Source organism: Ascaphus truei, chromosome 21 (genome assembly GCF_040206685.1).
Source record: "Ascaphus truei isolate aAscTru1 chromosome 21, aAscTru1.hap1, whole genome shotgun sequence".
In the NCBI taxonomy this organism is placed as follows: domain Eukaryota; kingdom Metazoa; phylum Chordata; class Amphibia; order Anura; family Ascaphidae; genus Ascaphus; species Ascaphus truei.
The window spans coordinates 8,344,597-8,363,675 of NC_134503.1; the positions used below are offsets into that span (position 1 = coordinate 8,344,597).

General features: G+C 46.2%; 1 protein-coding gene across 2 annotated transcripts in view; it reads right to left on the bottom strand.

Moving 5' to 3' along the window:
• QSOX2 (quiescin sulfhydryl oxidase 2) overlaps positions 1-18,348 on the bottom strand; it is a 55,019-nt gene extending 36,671 nt beyond the window's left edge. For both annotated transcript variants that reach the window (XM_075578854.1, XM_075578853.1), the window contains exons 1-2: positions 18,059-18,348; positions 167-267 (exon numbers count right to left, since the gene is read on the bottom strand). In XM_075578854.1, the coding sequence (XP_075434969.1) occupies positions 167-267; positions 18,059-18,314 (357 nt within the window). In that variant the 5' untranslated portion in view covers positions 18,315-18,348. The remainder of the gene's footprint in view (positions 1-166; positions 268-18,058) is intronic.
• Positions 18,349-19,079: the final 731 nt, after the last annotated feature.

The window sequence follows — 19,079 nt, forward strand, 5'->3', positions numbered from 1 at the left end:
TAAACTCATTAAAAGAGCTCAAGGGGGAGTGCGAGGGATATCTAACTATTATTTCTCTTGAAATTGTGTGAACTTTTTAAAATTTCACCAGAAAGTAAAAATTTCAAAATAAAAAATAAAAAGTTAAGCGATAGAGAAAAAAAAAAAACAAATATACAGAACTTACCCGAAATGTTGGATAAAAATGAACATCATATTGTTTGCAGATCTCAAAGTTTTCCTCCTCTGCACAATCTAAAACACCAATCTTTACTGCGGCTTCCCAGTCTGCAAGAAGAACAAAAAAAATTAGGGAGAAAGAGCATTTTCATAAAAAAGGATAATCTTAAAACAGATACATCTTACAATATTTGTTGATATCAACACGCTGATCAGTTTACATCGGGTAATCCTTCATACGTTTCTCTCGAGTAATTTTATAGATGAAAAACATTTGATATCGCACACAAAAATACAAAGTCACAAAAAATCCATTTGAATGCCCAGATTGCATATCACTAAATACGTACAGTTAATTCCACCAGAAAAACTCTACATTTAAGTTGAACCTGTTGAAATATAGCATGCTTACTCTTCATCATCAGGTGAAAGCTTCAATATGTTCAGCGCAGCCATTTCCCTGCAATCTTAAATCCACATAAAGCTATAAACCTCTAACCAGCTAAGGTTACTTCTATACCACGTGGAGTCCCACTAATACCCCCAGTGTAAACACCAAAAACCCTTAAGTCAACTGGTAACAGATGTTTAAACTTGATGGAAATATCTTGTAACTGCTGTTTAATGGTACAAATTATAAGATCTCTTAGCTATACAAACAGAGGCACCCATGAGGTACAGTTGCCCTATCATGGATAGGAGTCTTTAGGCGGTAACATTGCATACTTACCCTTCCTATTTGGTGGTTAGTATACACTTGGCAATACACCTTTAGCACAACCCTACCACCCCTGCCTCACTCCCACCCTATTTTTTTTACACATTATGACTTTCATGCATGTAGACTTTATTTTGATACCCAATAAATGTTACGTTTTAATAGTCCCGGAGTGCATCTATTAATGAGCTTCTAGCTAGAGAGATAGTGTAAATACACTTTTCTCTCTATTTTTTGACCTACAAATTATAAGTAACTCGCCCAGTGTATTAATCTAGAAGGTGGCAAAAAAAAACCAAAGCCCAATATAATATTTGCCAACTATGTTGCTGAACTAGAAACCATTATTTGGAGAAATGAACCTTCTGTTGGGATCTGTCAACAGGGGGGGCAGCCCAAACGACATGCCATATATGCCAACAAATTGTGTGGCAAATTGTTTTTAATAGCATTGTCTCGAGAGAGAGAAATTAAAGAGTTACAATGGCAGGGGAAAAAAATCATTTTTACTTTACAATGCAGCAAGTTCAGTATTTTAATTCAGTGTGGAACACTGTTGGATCTGGCCAAATAAAAAGAATGTGTAACCCACATGACCAACCAAAGAGGTCTCTCCTAGCTACTTGCGTTGGCTGCCAGCTGATGAATGCAGTAGATAAAAAGTCAGATATTAGAAACTTTATTATAAAAAATATAGAGCGAATATCAGTTCATCCAATAGCATGGTATGTGTTTAGCAGAAAGCCGTGTTAGATTAAACCAAAGGACCAAAACCTGTTGTATTAAACAACTTCAAAATATCCTCGTACAAACTGGATCTTACTAAATACTAAGTTGTAACCCAATCATTTCTCCATGTTGTGTAATCCCACCCCAACACTGTTGCTTTTTGTACCCCCTCCCTTCTGAAAAAAACACAATAAAAAGAAAACAATTCAAAGTGAAAAATGTTTAAGGGGGTGGGGGAAACAGGGCTGACAACCTAACCCATGTGTGATGCAAGCTGAATGGGGATTTCAGTTACACCAGACATGCAGACAGCTGAATGAGCGCCAGAGGTAACTGCAAGCATTCGGGAACAGATGGACAGACATTCAATGGAACAAAAGGGATAACAGACTATTCCCCATCACACTGGAAAGAAAAAAAAAAGTTTGGCTTCAGGGAATCTGACGCATGGCCTTTTCACTACTACCCCCCATTCCCAACTGTTGAGATGGTGATATACACAACGAATAGATGCACTAAAATGTTAATGCCGTCTGACAATGCTGGCTTGTGTCTAGTTGCATGCCTGGGTCAGAGAGCAGCAGCTGCGATGCGGGTACTCCTTTGCACTCTTCTGTTTCAAGAGTCTGCACTTTCTGGCTGAAACAAAAAGGTCACTCAATATGCATTCACTTATACAGGCATATATTACTGTCCTTTCTTTGTAAAGCGCCAACATATTCCGCTGTGCGGTACAGAGAGGGGGGGGGGTACAGTAACATCAATTACATTAACTGAATGACAAGGACAGACAAGCTAGAGAATGTAGAGGCCCTGGCTCCTGAGAGCTTACAATCTAAAGCAGGGGTGGCCAACTCCAGTCCTCAAGGGTCACTAACAGGCAAGTAAGGATATCCCTGCTTCAGCACAGGTGGCTCAATCAATGACAGTCATCTGTGCTGAAGCAGTGTTATCCTTAAAAACTGACCTGTTGGTGGCGCTTGAGGACTAGAGTTGGCTACCCCTGCGCTAGAGGATATTAAAGATGACATACAGACAATATACAATACATTATACGCGCACGCAAGCACCTCAGCTAGGTTGATGCGAGTTGCATGGGAGACAGTTTGTAAACAGCAAATAGGGAAGCAGCACTCCCGAATTGGTCATCGGTGAAGAAATGTATTATAGGGAGATCAACATTTTGGTTCCAATGGGACCTTTAGCAACATCATGTTAACCAACCAGTATATATGCCCTAAAACGCCAGCAGTAAACAAACATAAAAAGTCACGCGCGGGTGTGAACAGCGTCTGGTATAAAGTAAACAAGGCAAGTGAAAAAAAAACCAGAGGTAAACACACAAGAACCAACAAATATAATTAGTGACGTAACACTAATATTCAAAATAATTAATTCAAAGGTAGCAACAGAACCAGAACACTTAATGTTTCCCACTGCTCCTTCACCCATGTATTGCCCTGCCGGTTTATTTACTATTCTCTTTGCAATTATTGATGCATCTCGCATCTTCGATTGTTATCTGGATTTTTACATCTGTGTTAAGCTCATGGGATCTCTGTAAAATCAGTATCGCTGAACTGAGGAAGAGAGAACACCCCAAAACTGGTCTGATAATATCTATTGTTAGTCCAAATAAAAAAAAAGTATCACCTAATACTAAAGTGCACTCACTTACTCACTCACTCTGCACTAACGCAACTGGACTAATGGCTATTTGTTTAATTCATGTTAAAACAAAATCAAGTGCAACTATTGGCAAATCCCAACAGCGGAGGCAATAGAAGCAATCAAAATGGAGACGCGCGGAGCAAAGAAACCACGAAACATTAGCGGGGAAAGCAAAAACCAGGGAGGATGCCGGCAGCTAACAGAATATAAACACTAAAAAGTGTTGCTTGGGAAAGGAAATACATGATGGGCAAGTGGGGACAGTGATCATTGTATGCTTGTGCGTCATACGTGTTTTTATAACAAACAGCATGACGATACAGAATTCAACATTATGGAATAAAAGAAATGGTAGATATCCTAAATAAAGTCTGTCTAATTAATAGCAGGATAACAAAAAAAAAAGTAATGGCCATATGCAGGGAAATCCCATTATCAGATCACACAAGATTGTAAGCTCTTCGGAGCAGGGACTCCTTTTGCTAAATGTCACTTTTATGTTTGAAGCACTTCTTGACATCATGTGTTATTTGTATTTGTTATTTATATGATGGCCACGTGCATTACTGCTGTGAAGCGCTATGTACATCAATGGCGCTATATAAATAAAGATAAACATATATACCAGAAAGGTCAGAGCATGTACAATAGAGTGTATGGAGGAGAAATATATTGAGTAGATTGACATTTAGGAGCTTAATCGTTATCAGACATAGCATTTACTTCAATGCTGAATATCGACCAAGAAAGGCCAGGTTGGCCACTTCAACCGTTATAGAAAAGGGCTGTGGCCACACTGCCGCTTCAATAATATCAATTGTGTACGGCAATACTCGCACGTATGCTCTCCAAAGCTCAGCGCTTGGAAATTTGATTTCCAAGCGCTGAGAATGGTCACATGACCGTTCTGTAAACAGTGTGGAGATTTGCCGGGGGGCGGGAGTGGGGGCAGTGGGGCAGGCCAGCCTGCGCTCATGCTTGGAGAGTTGGTGACATCACCGTCTCAAGCATGAGCGTGCTCAGCGGCAGCGTGGCCACAACCTAAGGGCCCCTAAATACAGCAGAACAGGCTGCATTGCTTTTTAAATGTAATTATTACTTTTTTAATTACAGGATTGAAGCGGAGGGTCTCCAGATCTGAACTGTGTTAATTTCAGATCCTTAGACACCCCAGTTTCCAGAGACAGTCATCTCTGTAGCAGTGTCGGTATTTATGCAGGTAAGGAACGGTGTGCCCAACAATAGCACAGTTTAAATGTCCTGCGTCATGCATTGCGGATATCTTTTGACCAGCGTGACCGATACAATGCAAACTTGGCAGGGATGTTCCACTTCAGGGAGGTGTCCTGGATCAGAAGCAGAGCAATGTAGGGCCTCTTCTCGTTAACGTGCCAGTTTCGCAAACAATGTAATCCGCAGGGACATTTGATTAGATAGACAACCTGGGAATGCAGGGCAGGCGATGGAAAATACGTGGAGAATGGAGTATTAGGGGGATGAGTCACCGCGCGATTTAAAAAAATATGATATATTTTAAGGAATTTTATTTGTATTTTAAACGTAAAAATAAATCAAAAATGCATTTTCATGGGTTCGCCACTTTTTACCACTAATCTGGTGTTTAAATAACAATGCCGTAGGCCCGTTCTATAGTGCCTGCGCTTGCTGCGCCGTGCGCGCGGCATTTATAGTTGGCAGACATTGGTCAGCCTTTCTATAATGGCGCCGCACGCACGGCAAGGAGAGTAGAACCGTCCGACAGGGGGAAAGAAGAAAATAAGAAAGAATTTGCGCCGCTTCCGCCGCTGAAAATGTGTGTGTGTGTGTGTGTGTGTGTGTGTGTGTGTGTGTGTGTGTGTGTGTGTGTGTGTGTGTGTGTGTGTGTGTGTGTGTGTGTGTGTGTGTGTGTGTGTGTGTGTGTGTGTGTGTGTACAATATGATAAATAAATCCTTTAATAATTTTTTTTAATTTGAAAACACACAGTCACACAGGCACACAGGCACACAGGCACACACTATATAACAGCCCTTAAACAGCAATTGTAAAAACCGCAATATTTCATCACATTCTCAGGGAATATAATGCAGATTACACAGTATTTTGAAGATAAACAATGTTTCATTTATCTTTAAACTGTTCTGGTTTATTTGCTAGAAAGTGATGGGGGGGAGGGGGAAGAGGAGGAAGAGTATCCGGAGGGGCCTTGCAGAATTTCCAGCACTGGAAAAATAATGACCTTCTTTCAAGATACTGCGGAGTTTCCATAAAACAGAGTATAACCAGTAAATTGCTGCCACTTTGTTTTTACCATGTAGGAACATTATTAAATAGACGTATTGACCAATAACTATTCTGTACCTTGTAAAAGGCGACCATGTAATCTGAATTTAAAAAGAAGGTTATTCTTAACTGAAAGCAAATACATATTGTTTACTTAATGTGAGAATTAATGTAGATGAATGCTGATTGTTTACACAATACGTTTCCCTGCTGAGCAAACAGTGGCAGTTCCCACAACCTGTTTGTTTCCCATTTTGCAGACCATGTTCTGATAAATAGCAAAACTTCTCTAATACAACCAACACCAGAATTAGGCAAGAAAACATTTATAAATACGGATTTAATAAACAAACGTTTACAAAAGCCGTGGCCACGTGGTACCATTGTGTGCCTCGAACTGAGCCAATGTAATCCCCATTCAATTGCAAGGAAGGTATATTTCTTATTCAAAGTCACTCAAGCATTTCGCTGACACGTCACACTGCTTCTGCAAAACACAGAGCCAAACTTACCGTGTCGCCGTCGTTGGCGACGGCGACACGGCGGGTGACATCACCCGTAGCCACCGGCGAAAATTATGTTTCGCCGGGCGTCGGGGTCGCGGGATTCCGGCAATTTCATTTGTTCAAGGGCCGCCACGTGACGCGACAACCCTTAAAAAATCAAATTTCGCCGGCTTCAGATTTTCGCGACGGCGGCATCGCTTGTCGCGTGCACTATAAGCGCACGCGGCGGCGGCAATGTATTTGTTTTCGGGCGACATCGCGTCGCCGGCACTATAAGCGCGGCCTTAGCATTGCGTAGCCATTCTGGGCCTGTACCTGGTGTTTTGACTTAGAATTGTACAGATGGTTGAAATTAATATGCAGTCTCTGTAGCACATCGCACAAATCACAATAAGAATGTTCAATAAAATAGTAACACATAATACCAAATGTCTTAATAGTCCTAGAAAGTGTAGGATAGCGTTTACCGATCATAGAAAATTAAAGGCCGAAATACTTTGTCTACAAGAAACGCATTTCAGCTCCACGTCTTCCCGAGCTATCTGGACAAACATTTTTCTCAAGTTTATCGGTCATCAGTTAGGACAAAAACAATGGAGTAGAAATTATTTTTAGCAATAGTACCCCTTTTCAAATAGAAAAAAAAAGTATGCGATTAAGAGGGAAGATATAATTGATAGGCTCTATTTACAACACCCCAATCACTCCAGCAAATGTCTATGACCCTAAAGGACCCTCCAAGCTTTTTTTTTGACGAGTTTCTTTTAATAAGTTAGGAGGTTAAAAAAAAAAAAAAAACTTTTGTAGCGGGAGATATGAATCATATAATAGAGAAAACCATTGATAGATCCCTCCCCAATTCAACCAGGAGTATTGCTAGGAAGCGAGACAAAGAAAAAAAAATTGTACTGTAATGTCTCAACAAAAACACCTAAAATAATTTTTTCTACTAGATGCGTGGCGAACAATGTACCCGCTGAGGAGGGACTACACGTTCTTCTCCAACCCTCACAAAAATACTAGAGGATACAGGCATACCCCGGTTTAAGGACACTCACTTTAAGTACACTCGCGAGTAAGGACATATCGCCCAATAGGCAAACGGCAGCTCACGCATGCGCCTGTCAGCACGTCCTGAACAGCAATACCGGCTCCCTACCTGTACCAAAGCTGTGCGCAAGCGGGGAGACTATAGAGCCTGTTACACATGCGTTATTTACATCAGTTATGCACGTATATGACGATTGCAGTGCAGTACAGTACAAGCATCGATAAGTGGAAAAAAGGTTGTATTGTATGTCTTTATTTATATAGCGCCATTAATGTACATAGCGCTTCACAGTAGTAATACATGTGGTAATCAAATAAATAACAGATAATAGAAATAACTGATCATGGGAATAAGTGCTTCAGACATAAAAGTAACATTAAGGAAGAGGAGTCCCTGCCCCGAGGAGCTAGCAGTCTAATTAGTTGGTAGGGAGAACGTACAGAGACAGTAGGAGGGAGATCTGGTAAGTGCATCTGCAGGGGACCAAGCTTTATGTATCACGTGTTCAGAATATCCACAGTGCTATTCATATGCTTCTTTAAGCAAGTGTGTCTAAGGCCTCGGGCATGGTCAGCGCGCCGTGCTGAGGCGTGCTGGTACTTACCAGTGAGCCCCTACAGCCGCAATGAAAGCGGCTTTAGTAGGGGCTCGCCTACGCTTCTGCAAGCGTGCGGAAGCGTAGGTCTTAGGGAAATTTTAAAATCAAGCGCTTGCCGGAGCGCAGGGCCGGTCACGTGAGCGGTTCGCCCAATGAGGGCAAACCAGCTCCGTGACGTCACTGGCCCCCCAGCTGACACGCCCCCGGACGGCGCGCTAAGGCCAGGGAAAGCACCCGCTTTCCCTGAGCCTTAGCTCGCCTCCGCCAGCAAGCAAAAACCATGGCCAAGGCCTTAAGGTGGGTCTTAAAGGTGGATAGAGAGGGTGCTAGTCGGGTACTGAGGAGAAGGGCATTACAGAGGTGTGGGTCATGGGTAGTGCTTCACTTTAAGTACATTTTCGCTTTACATACATGCTCTGGACCCATTACTTACGTTAATGCGGGGTATGCCTGGTAGATTATATTTTTATAGACTCCAGTATGTTTTCGCAGATTCGCACTGCTAATATACTCCCAATCACTTGGTCAGTTCATACACAAGTTGAAACTATTTTAAATTCCTGGTACAGACCTCCTGCTTTTAACTCCTGGAGACTTAATAGTTCATTGCTGGCAGTCGTTGAGATTGTACAAGAAATTAATGAGGAATTAGAATTTTATTTTTCCATAAATTATAACAAAGACACAACCTCAAGTATTTTATGGACAGCACATAAGGCATTTATTTGGGGTATGATAATAAAGAGCGTCATACAGGAAATAAGGCTAGCAAAAAAATTTAAATTAACAAAAAAAGAACTGTCAGAACTAGAAATCCGCAACAAACAAAAATTTGACACAATAGTTAACGACACAATCCAAAGTATACTTTTGACGGATCAAGACTGAAAGACTTTACGCTGGACAGGACTAGTTTTCTACCAAAAAGATAATAAACCTGACACTATGCTGGCACGTAAATTGAGAAATAAACAAAGTCAACCATATATTTCAGCTATCAAACTTAAAAACAGGACCCTTCCACAACCCTGAAACCATATCAGAGCTCCATACATTTTATACGGAACTACATGAAGGACAAAAAACCCAGATAAACAAAAAAAAAAACACAACAAAAGATGGAATAGATTTTCTAAAAGAATGTAATTTACCAAGAACTAGGGGGTCTGAAAGGTCTTGCTACAGAGGAAGGGGTCTCCACTATAATAAAATAAAAATAAGCTCCGGGACCCGATGGTTTCCCCAGTCTATATTATAAAAAATTCTAGGAAAAAGTAACCCCACATCTAACAAAGTTATTCAATAGCTTAATTGAAAGTAAGACTATCCCAAACTAAATGGCTATGATTCCGCTTACACATAAGCCAGGGAAAGACCTGACAGACTTCCGCAGTTACCAACCGATATCTCATTAATACTGATGTTAAGATTCTGGCCAAAATTTTACCAACCAGATTAAATAAAATTGCTTCCTAGACTTGTTCATCCAGAACAAGTGGGATTTATTCCACAAAGACAAGCCCCAGATAATATCCGTAGAGTGACCAATCTAATACATACTGCACAAACAAATAAGATACCCACAATGCTACTTACCCTAGATTTGGAAAAAGCTTTTGACAGGGTAGATTGGTCGTATCTATTTACAACACAACGGCTTTTGGTTACAAGGGAAATTTTCTTAGCTGGATACAACTGCTCTATATGCATCACCAGAAGCAGCGATATGCACTGCAGGATGCACCTCGGGGTTGGTACCAATTAAAAATGGCACGAGACAGGGATGCCCCTTTTCGCCCCTTTTATTTGCCCTGGCGATCGAGCCCATGGACACTGGAGTCAGGCTTAAGACAAATATAGCTGGAATGATGGTCGGCACACAGAAATATAAAATTAGTCTTTTTGCCGATGATATTTTACTCACTAAGCCTGAAGCTAGACATACACACCTTATCTCACCCACGCCTCCCTGCCATCTCTTCCCCTTGAAATGGTGTTAACCTTTTCATTTAACACCGACTAACCTTAAAACTTGCCCCACAAATCAAGCATCCCAATAGCCTGCACCACTGGCTATTGTCCCACAGTCACTGATACCACCAATTGTGGCCAAGCACACCCATCTACAGCACTTATTCCCTCACCTGCTGTCTTTAAGTTTCCCCTCAAACCTCTTAGATTGTAAGCTCTTCGGGGCAGGGATTTCCTTTCCCAGTGTCTGATTTTTGCTTCACTTATTGTATTTTTAAAATTCCCTGTACTGTATTCTTTGTGAAGCGCTGAGTACACTTTTGGCGCTATATAAATAAAGACATACAATACAATACAATACTACCAAATTTATTTAGCCTTCTAAATAGGTTTGAAAAAATATCTGGCCTTAAAATAAGAGTAAATCAGAGGCTCTCAATATAAATTTGCCAGCGGAAGTAATTAAACTCCTTTCACTCAATTTCAAATGGAAAACAAATACTGTAGTTTAATTTATTTAGGATTACAAATAACCAACTCATATCACACATTGTATCAGGCAAATTTTCCCTCAATGTATAAGGAAAAAAAAAAAAAAAAAAGAAGATCTCAAGTCCTGGTCGAAAATACTCAATATCCTGGTTCGGTAGAATAGCAGCGGTCAAAATGACCCTCCTACCCAGAATGTTGTATCTCTATAGAACCCTGCTGATACCACTTAAGAATAGCGATCTCTCTAGTCTTCAGAGCTGTATCACCAGGTTTATCTGGAATAACAGAAAGTCACATGTTAGTCTTAACACCCTAATGAGACCAAAGCAAGGGGGAGGCCTGGCAGTACCACATATAAAATCCTACAGTCAGGCGGCCTAGGTGACGCTGTGGCATACTCCTCCTGGCTTGGTGAGATGGTTAGATATAAATGACTCCTGTTCTGGGTTGGTGCCATTGGGTTTTCTCCTGTGGATACCCAAGGCTAACAGAGTAGTGGGTGATACCGTCCTTCCTAAAACCATACACTATACAGGTGTGGAACACAATAAGTTTAAAATGTAATTTGACAACCTCCAACTTCACAATGTTACCTCTAATTAATAACCCAATGTTTTGGCCGGGCCGTGATTCTGAGTCTTTATTGGTGGATGGAACAGGGTCTGAGTAGAGTTGGAGATTTTATGGAGAAAGATAAGGTTATGACCCTCACCCAGATGCAGGAGACACATCTGATGCCCAACTCAGAACTATTCAGGTATATGCAGTTGAGACATTTTGTCAAGCAACAAGCACATGAAAAAGTGTCCATCCACAGTACTAAATTTGAGAAGATCTGTCTCTCAAATCCATTTGCAAAAAGCCAGATAACCATATTCTATCAAGCAATTATCCCGCCTCTACTAGACCAGAATAAGGTTTATATCAGACGGTGGGTTGAGGATTTGGGGGAACCCCAGGAACCCTCCACTTGGGAGGATATATGGGAAGCAACTTCCTCTATATATCTAAATACTAATATAAAAGAAAATGCGTATAAAGTGTTATACCGCTGGTATTTGACCCCAGACAGATAACACAGAATTTACGGGAACATCTCCCCAGACTGTTTATGGGGCCTGTGGTCAGAGAGGAACGATGGCGCATATCTGGTGGGACTGCCCACTGATAGCTGGCGTCTGGTCGGAGAGCACTGGCTTATAAATAGAGTTTTAAATATAACATTACAACTGAGTCCATGGACAGCCCTGCTAAATGAGCCCCCATTAAACATACCATACTATGAGTGTAAACGCATTCTGCTTTTTCTGTCAGCAACTAGATGCGCTATAGCTGCCTCCTGGAAGGGTCCTACACCAAATGTAACCAAAATAAGAGACTGGCTTCGCTACGAAACAATTACTGCATATTTAACAGACTCCATGGACAAATTTAGAAATATTTGGATACCTTGTCTAAACAGAATTGCAGAACCAGATCTTGTCCTACAGACCCTGGAACTATAGAATATGTTGATTTGTGCCTGGCAGCCCCGGGATGGTTATCGGGTTTCTGTGTGTTGTAATGATTGTAGCAGCGCCGATGATATTTTGTGATGATATTTTGGAGAAACTGATTAAAATAATGTTGTATCTTATACTATATTAGTGAAAGCACTGTATGTTTGCCTGCCTGGATGTCCGGTGTCCCTAGCGGCAATCTCATTGGTCCCTTGGGCCGCCCGCCCCCCACACCTCTCATTGGCCTGCACACACACACACACACACACACACACACACACACACAGTCTCACACACACACACACACACAGTCTCACACACACACACACACAGTCTCACACACACACACACACAGTCTCACACACACACACAGTCTCACACACAGACACACACACACACACACACACACACACACACACACACACACACACACACACACACACACACACGGTGTTACATACATTAGCAGCACATCTCCCGCTCTCTTCCCCACCGGTCCCGGAGGCTCCGCCTCTTCCTGTTTCCCGCGCTTTCACCCCCCCCCCCTCCACGTGGGAGCTGCCGGACGGGTGAGGGAGCTGCCGGACGGGTGAGGGAGCTGCCTTCACCCCCCCTCACTCACTTCCCCTCCACCCCCCCCCCCCCGGCGCCGCTACAGTCAGCGGGGGAGCGGAGTGATCACCTCCCCTCACTCACTTCCCCTCCACCCCCCCGGCGCCGCTACACTCAGCGGGGGAGCGGAGTGATCACCTCTCCTCACTCACTTCCCCTCCACCCCCCCCCCCGGCGCTGATACACAGCGGGGGAGCGGAGTGATCACCTCCCCTCACTCACTTCCCCTCCACCCCCCCCCCCCCCCGGCGCCGCTACACTCAGCGGGGGAGCGGAGTGATCACCTCCCCTCACTCACTTCCTCTCACTCACTTCCCCTCCACCCCATCCCCCCCCCCGGCGCCGCTACACTCAGCGGGGGAGCGGCCACAACACGCTGCCTCCCGCCTCAGATCCACGTGGGAGCTGCCGGACGGGTGAGTGAGCGGCCTTCACCTCCCCTCACCCACCCCTCACTACACTTCCCCTCCCCTCCACCTCCCCTCACCCACCCCTCACTACACTTCCCCTCCCTTCCACATCCCCTCCACTTCACCCCCCCTTCACCTCCACCTCCCCTCCACCCCCCCTTAACCTCCCCTCCACCCCCCCCTTAACCTCCCCTCCACCCCCCCCTCCACCCCCCCTTCACCCCCACCCCCACCTTCACCCCCCTTCACTCCCCCTTACAACCTCCCACCACCTTCCCACCACCTCCCCCCCCTTTCCACCGCCCCCCCCTTCCCACCACCTCCCCTCCCCCCCCTTCCCACCACCTCCCCCCCCTTCCCACCACCTCCCCCCCCTTCCCACCTCCCCCTTCCCACCACCTCCCCCCTTCCCACCACCTCCCCCCTCTTCCCCCCTTCCCACCACCTCCCCCCTCTTCCCACCACCTCCCCCTTCCCCTCCTCCATCTCCCCCTTCCCCTCCTCCATCTCCCCCATTCCCCTCCTCCACCTCCCCCCTCCTCCACCTCCCCCCTTCCATTCCTCCACCTCCTCCACCTCCCCTCCTCACCTCCCCCCTTACCCTCCTCACCTCCCCACTTCCCCTCCTCCACCTCCCCCCTTTCCCCATCCCCCCCTCCACCCCCTTCCCCCCCTCCACCCCTCTTTCCCCCCTTCCCCCCTCTTTCCCTCCTCCCCCACCTTTCCCCCCTTTTCCCCTCCCCCACCTTTACCCCCTTCACCCCTCCACCCTTCACCCTTTCCCCCACCTCCCCCCCTCCTCCTCCCCCTTCCCCTCCTCCCCCACCTCCCTCTTCCCCCTTCCTCTCCTTCACCTCCCCCTTCCCTTCCTCCCTTCACACCCCCTTCACCTCCTGTCACCCCCCCCTTCGCCTCCTGTCACCCCCCTCCTGTCACCCCCCCCTCCCTTCACCTCCTGTCACCCCCCCCCCACCTCCCGTCACCCCCCCCCCCTCCCTTCACCTCCCGGCAACCCCCTCCACCTCCCGTCACCCCCCCTTCACCTCTCCCCCTTCACCTCCCCTCACCCCTCCTTCACCTCCCCTCGCCCCCCCTTCACCTCCCCTCCGCCCCCCCTTCACCTCCCCTCCGCCCCCCCTTCACCTCCCCTCACCATCCCTCACCACCCATCCTCACCTCCCCTCCGACCTCCCCTCCGCCCCCCTTCACCTCCCCTCACCACCCCCCACCACCCCTCCGACCTCACCTCCCCTCCTTCAACGCCTTTCGTCCGCCCTCCCGCCTCTGCCTTTCGCCCACCCGCACTTCTGCCTTTCACCCGCCCACCGCTCACATCCCCGCGCCACACAGCCGCCGCACGCACTAAACAGACCTGCCACACTCGACACACACCCGCCGCCTCTCACCCACCCCACACACTCGACACACACCTGCCGCCTCCTGCCGCTACGCAACAATATCACTGACCAGCTGTCACCTGCACTCGCCTCACACCCTAGCAGGACCCCGACCCACAGCCAGCACTCACTACCCACGCGCCACCCGTACTGAACACCCACCCGCCGCCTCACACACACTCACACCCTAGCAGGACACACGCCTCACATTTTCACATCACTTATGTCACCAAAATATACATTGTACTGTGGTGTGTTTACAATAAACCATTTTTAAACAACATCGTATTCCATTTTCTTCCATCTTTCTTTTCAACATTATTATCCAACCTTTACAACAAATACTCACCTATTGTTCCACGATTTATAAATAATACAACCTATTACGCATTTACATCCCGGGCAACGCCGGGTCTCTCAGCTAGTTGAATAATAATATTGGAAAATAAACAAGTACTAAAATGAATAGATTGTAACCATGTAACTTATGCCATGTCCCTTTCAACTCTACCCCCTACACCTCCCTCAATCCCCAATGTTAACAGCATATTTCGAAATGCTGTAATGTTATCTTTTGTTGTTTTATAAAAGAAATAAAAATATAAAGCTGGGGGGAAAAAAAATTCTACAGATGAGAATATACTCATGGGCAAGCAGGGTACAGTAGTGTATGTGGCAAGGTGATTTAGGACTGAAAGCTTAAAAGAGAAACACAGATCGGGCCTCTTCTAAATATATAGCCAAATACTTGCACAAAACAGGCCAGAAAGGCTTAGAGGACTGCGCAGAGATACAAAAAAAATATGGAAAGTTATGCATCTGGGTAACCATGAACAGGACTGGCCTGCAATGACCCAAACACAGGAATTGAAGGGGCAATCCCTCCCCTAACACCAAAGTGAATTAATTCCAGTGACACGTTTAAGGTAATCAATACCTTTTTTTTTCCCTACCCAAATCTGGACGCCTAAAAGTATTTCACATTTTTCTTTAATTTCTTCAAGCTAGCCACGGCAGGGGATTCGTTTCCTCTGGCTGTATCCTTTTTGTGCGATGGGATATCAGCAAGTGCATGTACAGCCAATGTCCCCCTCCACATAACTTTATTGGTTCTCCGATAAAGCCACCGGTAGGTGGGGGTGAGGGGGATCAGGGGAAAGAATACGATTGACACACTTTTGACCCCCCCCCCCCCAAACTCAGATGCCCCTAAAAAAATAAAACTGTCCGTCCTTATTTGGGATTGCACACCTTTATATCACGGTGTTATTTTAAACACATTTAGTAGCGTAATGGTTCATGCTATTTACAGTCCAAATTTATTCTTCACTGACAAGCAATTCAATATAATGTACTTCAAACTATCTTTCCAGGTAGAGCAGATAGCAAATTCATGATTTCCCATTTCTGAAGATTACACTTCAGCTCCATCTTTTCAGGTTCATCAGCTATGCCACCACGCTCAAAAAAATTAGGTAAGAAAATTACTCGGCTAATAGGTAAACTTGGAAACAGCGGTACATACATTGGCAAATCATACACAACTCTGTCCACTATTTATTGCAACATTTCATTGTTATTCTCAGGCCAATGCTGGACAGCAGGTTACAGCCATGTCCTGGGTATCCTCTCTCCTCATGGTATTTTATTGCCATCTATCCCAAGATTATCCATCGCCCTTAGGACCCATGTTACCACGTGCCTACCTGGAGTACACATCTCCTCCTCATTGCCATGTAATTAATTACACTTGGTATATCCAATCCCCTCCTTGCAGATCTATATTATTGCCATGCACCTATCCTGGTTATATCCCTGCACGTCAATATCAGTGATGGTACCTCAATTCTAAGTTTATCTGCACACTTATTTTTACACATACATACCATGGGTATACCTTGAATATCCCTAACAAATCAGGGTTTTTTTATTTACCAGGGTAAAACCCTTCCCACCCCCCATGTGCCTTATTTTCCTCCTCAACCACCTTATTGTCCACCATCTCCCCTCAAATGCCTTATTGTCCCCGTCCCCCCACACACAAAACCCCTCCTCAGGTGCCTTACTGCCCCCTTCCCCTCTCTGGTTCCTTATTGCCCATCAGGTAGTTTTTTTGCTCCCCTCCCTGATAGCTTCCTCCCTTCTGACCTCGCCCCCCTCACGCCCCATAAGTGCTTTATTGCACCCCTCACTCCCCATAAGTGCCTTATTGCACCCTCACTCCCCATAAGTGCCTTATTGCACCCCGCACTCCCCATAAGTGCCTTATTGCATCCCGCACTCCCCATAAGTGCCTTATTGCATCCCGCACTCCCCATAAGTGCCTTATTGCCCCCTCACTCCCCATAAGTGCCTTATTGCCCCCTCACTCCCCATAAGTGCCTTATTGCGCCCCTCACTCCCCATAAGTGCATTATTGCGCCCCTCACTCCCCATAAGTGCCTTATTGCATCCCGCACTCCCCATAAGTGCCTTATTGCCCCCTCACTCCCCATAAGTGCCTTATTGCCCCCTCACTCCCCATAAGTGCCTTATTGCGCCCCTCACTCCCCATAAGTGCCTTATTGCACCCCGCACTCCCCATAAGTGCCTTATTGCATCCCGCACTCCCCATAAGTGCCTTATTGCCCCCTCACTCCCCATAAGTGTCTTATTGCCCCCTCACTCCCCATAAGTGCCTTATTGCGCCCCTCACTCCCCATAAGTGCCTTATTGCGCCCCTCACTCCCCATAAGTGCCTTATTGCATCCCGCACTCCCCATAAGTGCCTTATTGCCCCCTCACTCCCCATAAGTGCCTTATTGCCCCCTCACTCCCCATAAGTGCCTTATTGCACCCTCACTCCCCATAAGTGCCTTATTGCACCCCGCACTCCCCATAAGTGCCTTATTGCATCCCGCACTCCCCATAAGTGCCTTATTGCCCCCTCACTCCCCATAAGTGCCTTATTGCCCCCTCACTCCCCATAAGTGCCTTATTGCGCCCCTCACTCCCCATAAGTGCCTTATTGCGCCCCTCACTCCCCATAAGTGCCTTATTGCATCCCTCACTCCCCATAAGTGCCTTATTGCCCCCCTCACTCCCCATAAGTGCCTTATTGCACCCCTCACTCCCCATAAGTGCCTTATTGCACCCCTCACTCCCCATAAGTGCCTTATTGCACCCCTCACTCCCCATAAGTGCCTTATTGCACCCCTCACTCCCCATAAGTGCCTTATTGCCCCCCTCACTCCCCATAAGTGCCTTATTGCCCCCCTCACTCCAAATAAGTGCCTTATTGCACCCCTCACTCCAGATAAGTTTCTTATTGGTGCCTTATTGCTCCCCCCCCTCACACCCCCTTCCCCCCCCTCTCACCCCCTTCCCCCCCCTCTCACCCCCCATAAGTGCCTTATTGCACCCTCACTCCCCATAAGTGCCTTATTGCACCCCGCACTCCCCATAAGTGCCTTATTGCATCCCGCACTCCCCATAAGTGCCTTATTGCCCCCTCACTCCCCATAAGTGCCTTATTGCCCCCTCACTCCCCATAAGTGCCTTATTGCGCCCCTCACTCCCCATAAGTGCCTTATTGCGCCCCTCACTCCCCATAAGTGCCTTATTGCATCCCTCACTCCCCATAAGTGCCTTATTGCCCCCCTCACTCCCCATAAGTGCCTTATTGCACCCCTCACTCCCCATAAGTGCCTTATTGCACCCCTCACTCCCCATAAGTGCCTTATTGCACCCCTCACTCCCCATAAGTGCCTTATTGCACCCCTCACTCCCCATAAGTGCCTTATTGCCCCCCTCACTCCCCATAAGTGCCTTATTGCCCCCCTCACTCCAAATAAGTGCCTTATTGCACCCCTCACTCCAGATAAGTTTCTTATTGGTGCCTTATTGCTCCCCCCCCTCTCACCCCCTTCCCCCCCCCTCTCACCCCCTTCCCCCCCCCTCTCACCCCCTTCCCCCCCCCTCTCACCCCTCACGTCGCCGGCCAGGGCCTTCCAGGTGGGCGCATAACTGACGCAGTGCCCGCACCAGGACGAGTAGAACTCCAGCAGCCAGGCGCAGGAGGAGTTAAACACCGTGGCGCCTGCCGTGCTGCTGCCCAGCACGGTCACCGCGTCCTCCGGGCCGTACAGCTTCTCCGCCCGCCCCAGTACCACCCGGGAGAGGAGCAGCAGGAACCCGGCAGCGGAGAAGAGCAGCAGCGAGCGGCGGCGGGACACGTCCATCCCGGGGAGCGAAGCGCCGGCGTCTGCCTGACCTTTCACCCCGGCAGTGACGTCTTGCGGGGCAACTGTTGCTATGGCGGGAGGAGCTTGAGAGGGGGAGCTTCAATAATAACACTGCTGTGTGTGTGTAATAAAAACACTGCACTGTGTGTGTGTGTGTGTGTAATAATAACACTGTGTGTATGTGTGTGTGTGTTAATAACACAACACTGTGTGTAATAATAACACTGCACTGTGTGTGTAATAATGACACTGCACTGTGTGTGTGTGTGTGTGTGTGTGTGTGTGTGTGTGTGTGTGTGTGTGTGTGTGTGTGTGTGTGTGTGTGTGTGTGTGTGTGTGTGTGTGTGTAATAACACTGCACTGTGTCTGTGTGTGTAATAATAACACAACACTGTGTGTGTAATAATAACACTGCGCTGTGCTGTGTAATAACTGCTGTGTGTAATAATAACACTGCGTTGTGTGTGTGTAATAATAACACTGCACTGTCTGTGTAATAATAACACTGCACTGTGTAATAATAACACTGCGCTGTGTGTGTAATAATAACACTGCGCTGTGTGTGTAATAATAACACTGAACTGTCTGTGTAATAATAACACTGAACTGTCTGTGTAATAATAATAATGCACTGTCTGTGTAATAATAACACTGCACTGTCTGTGTAATAATAACACTGCACTGTCTGTGTAATAATAACACTGCACTGTGTGTGTAATAATGACACTGCACTGTGCTGTGTGTGTAATAATAACACTGCAC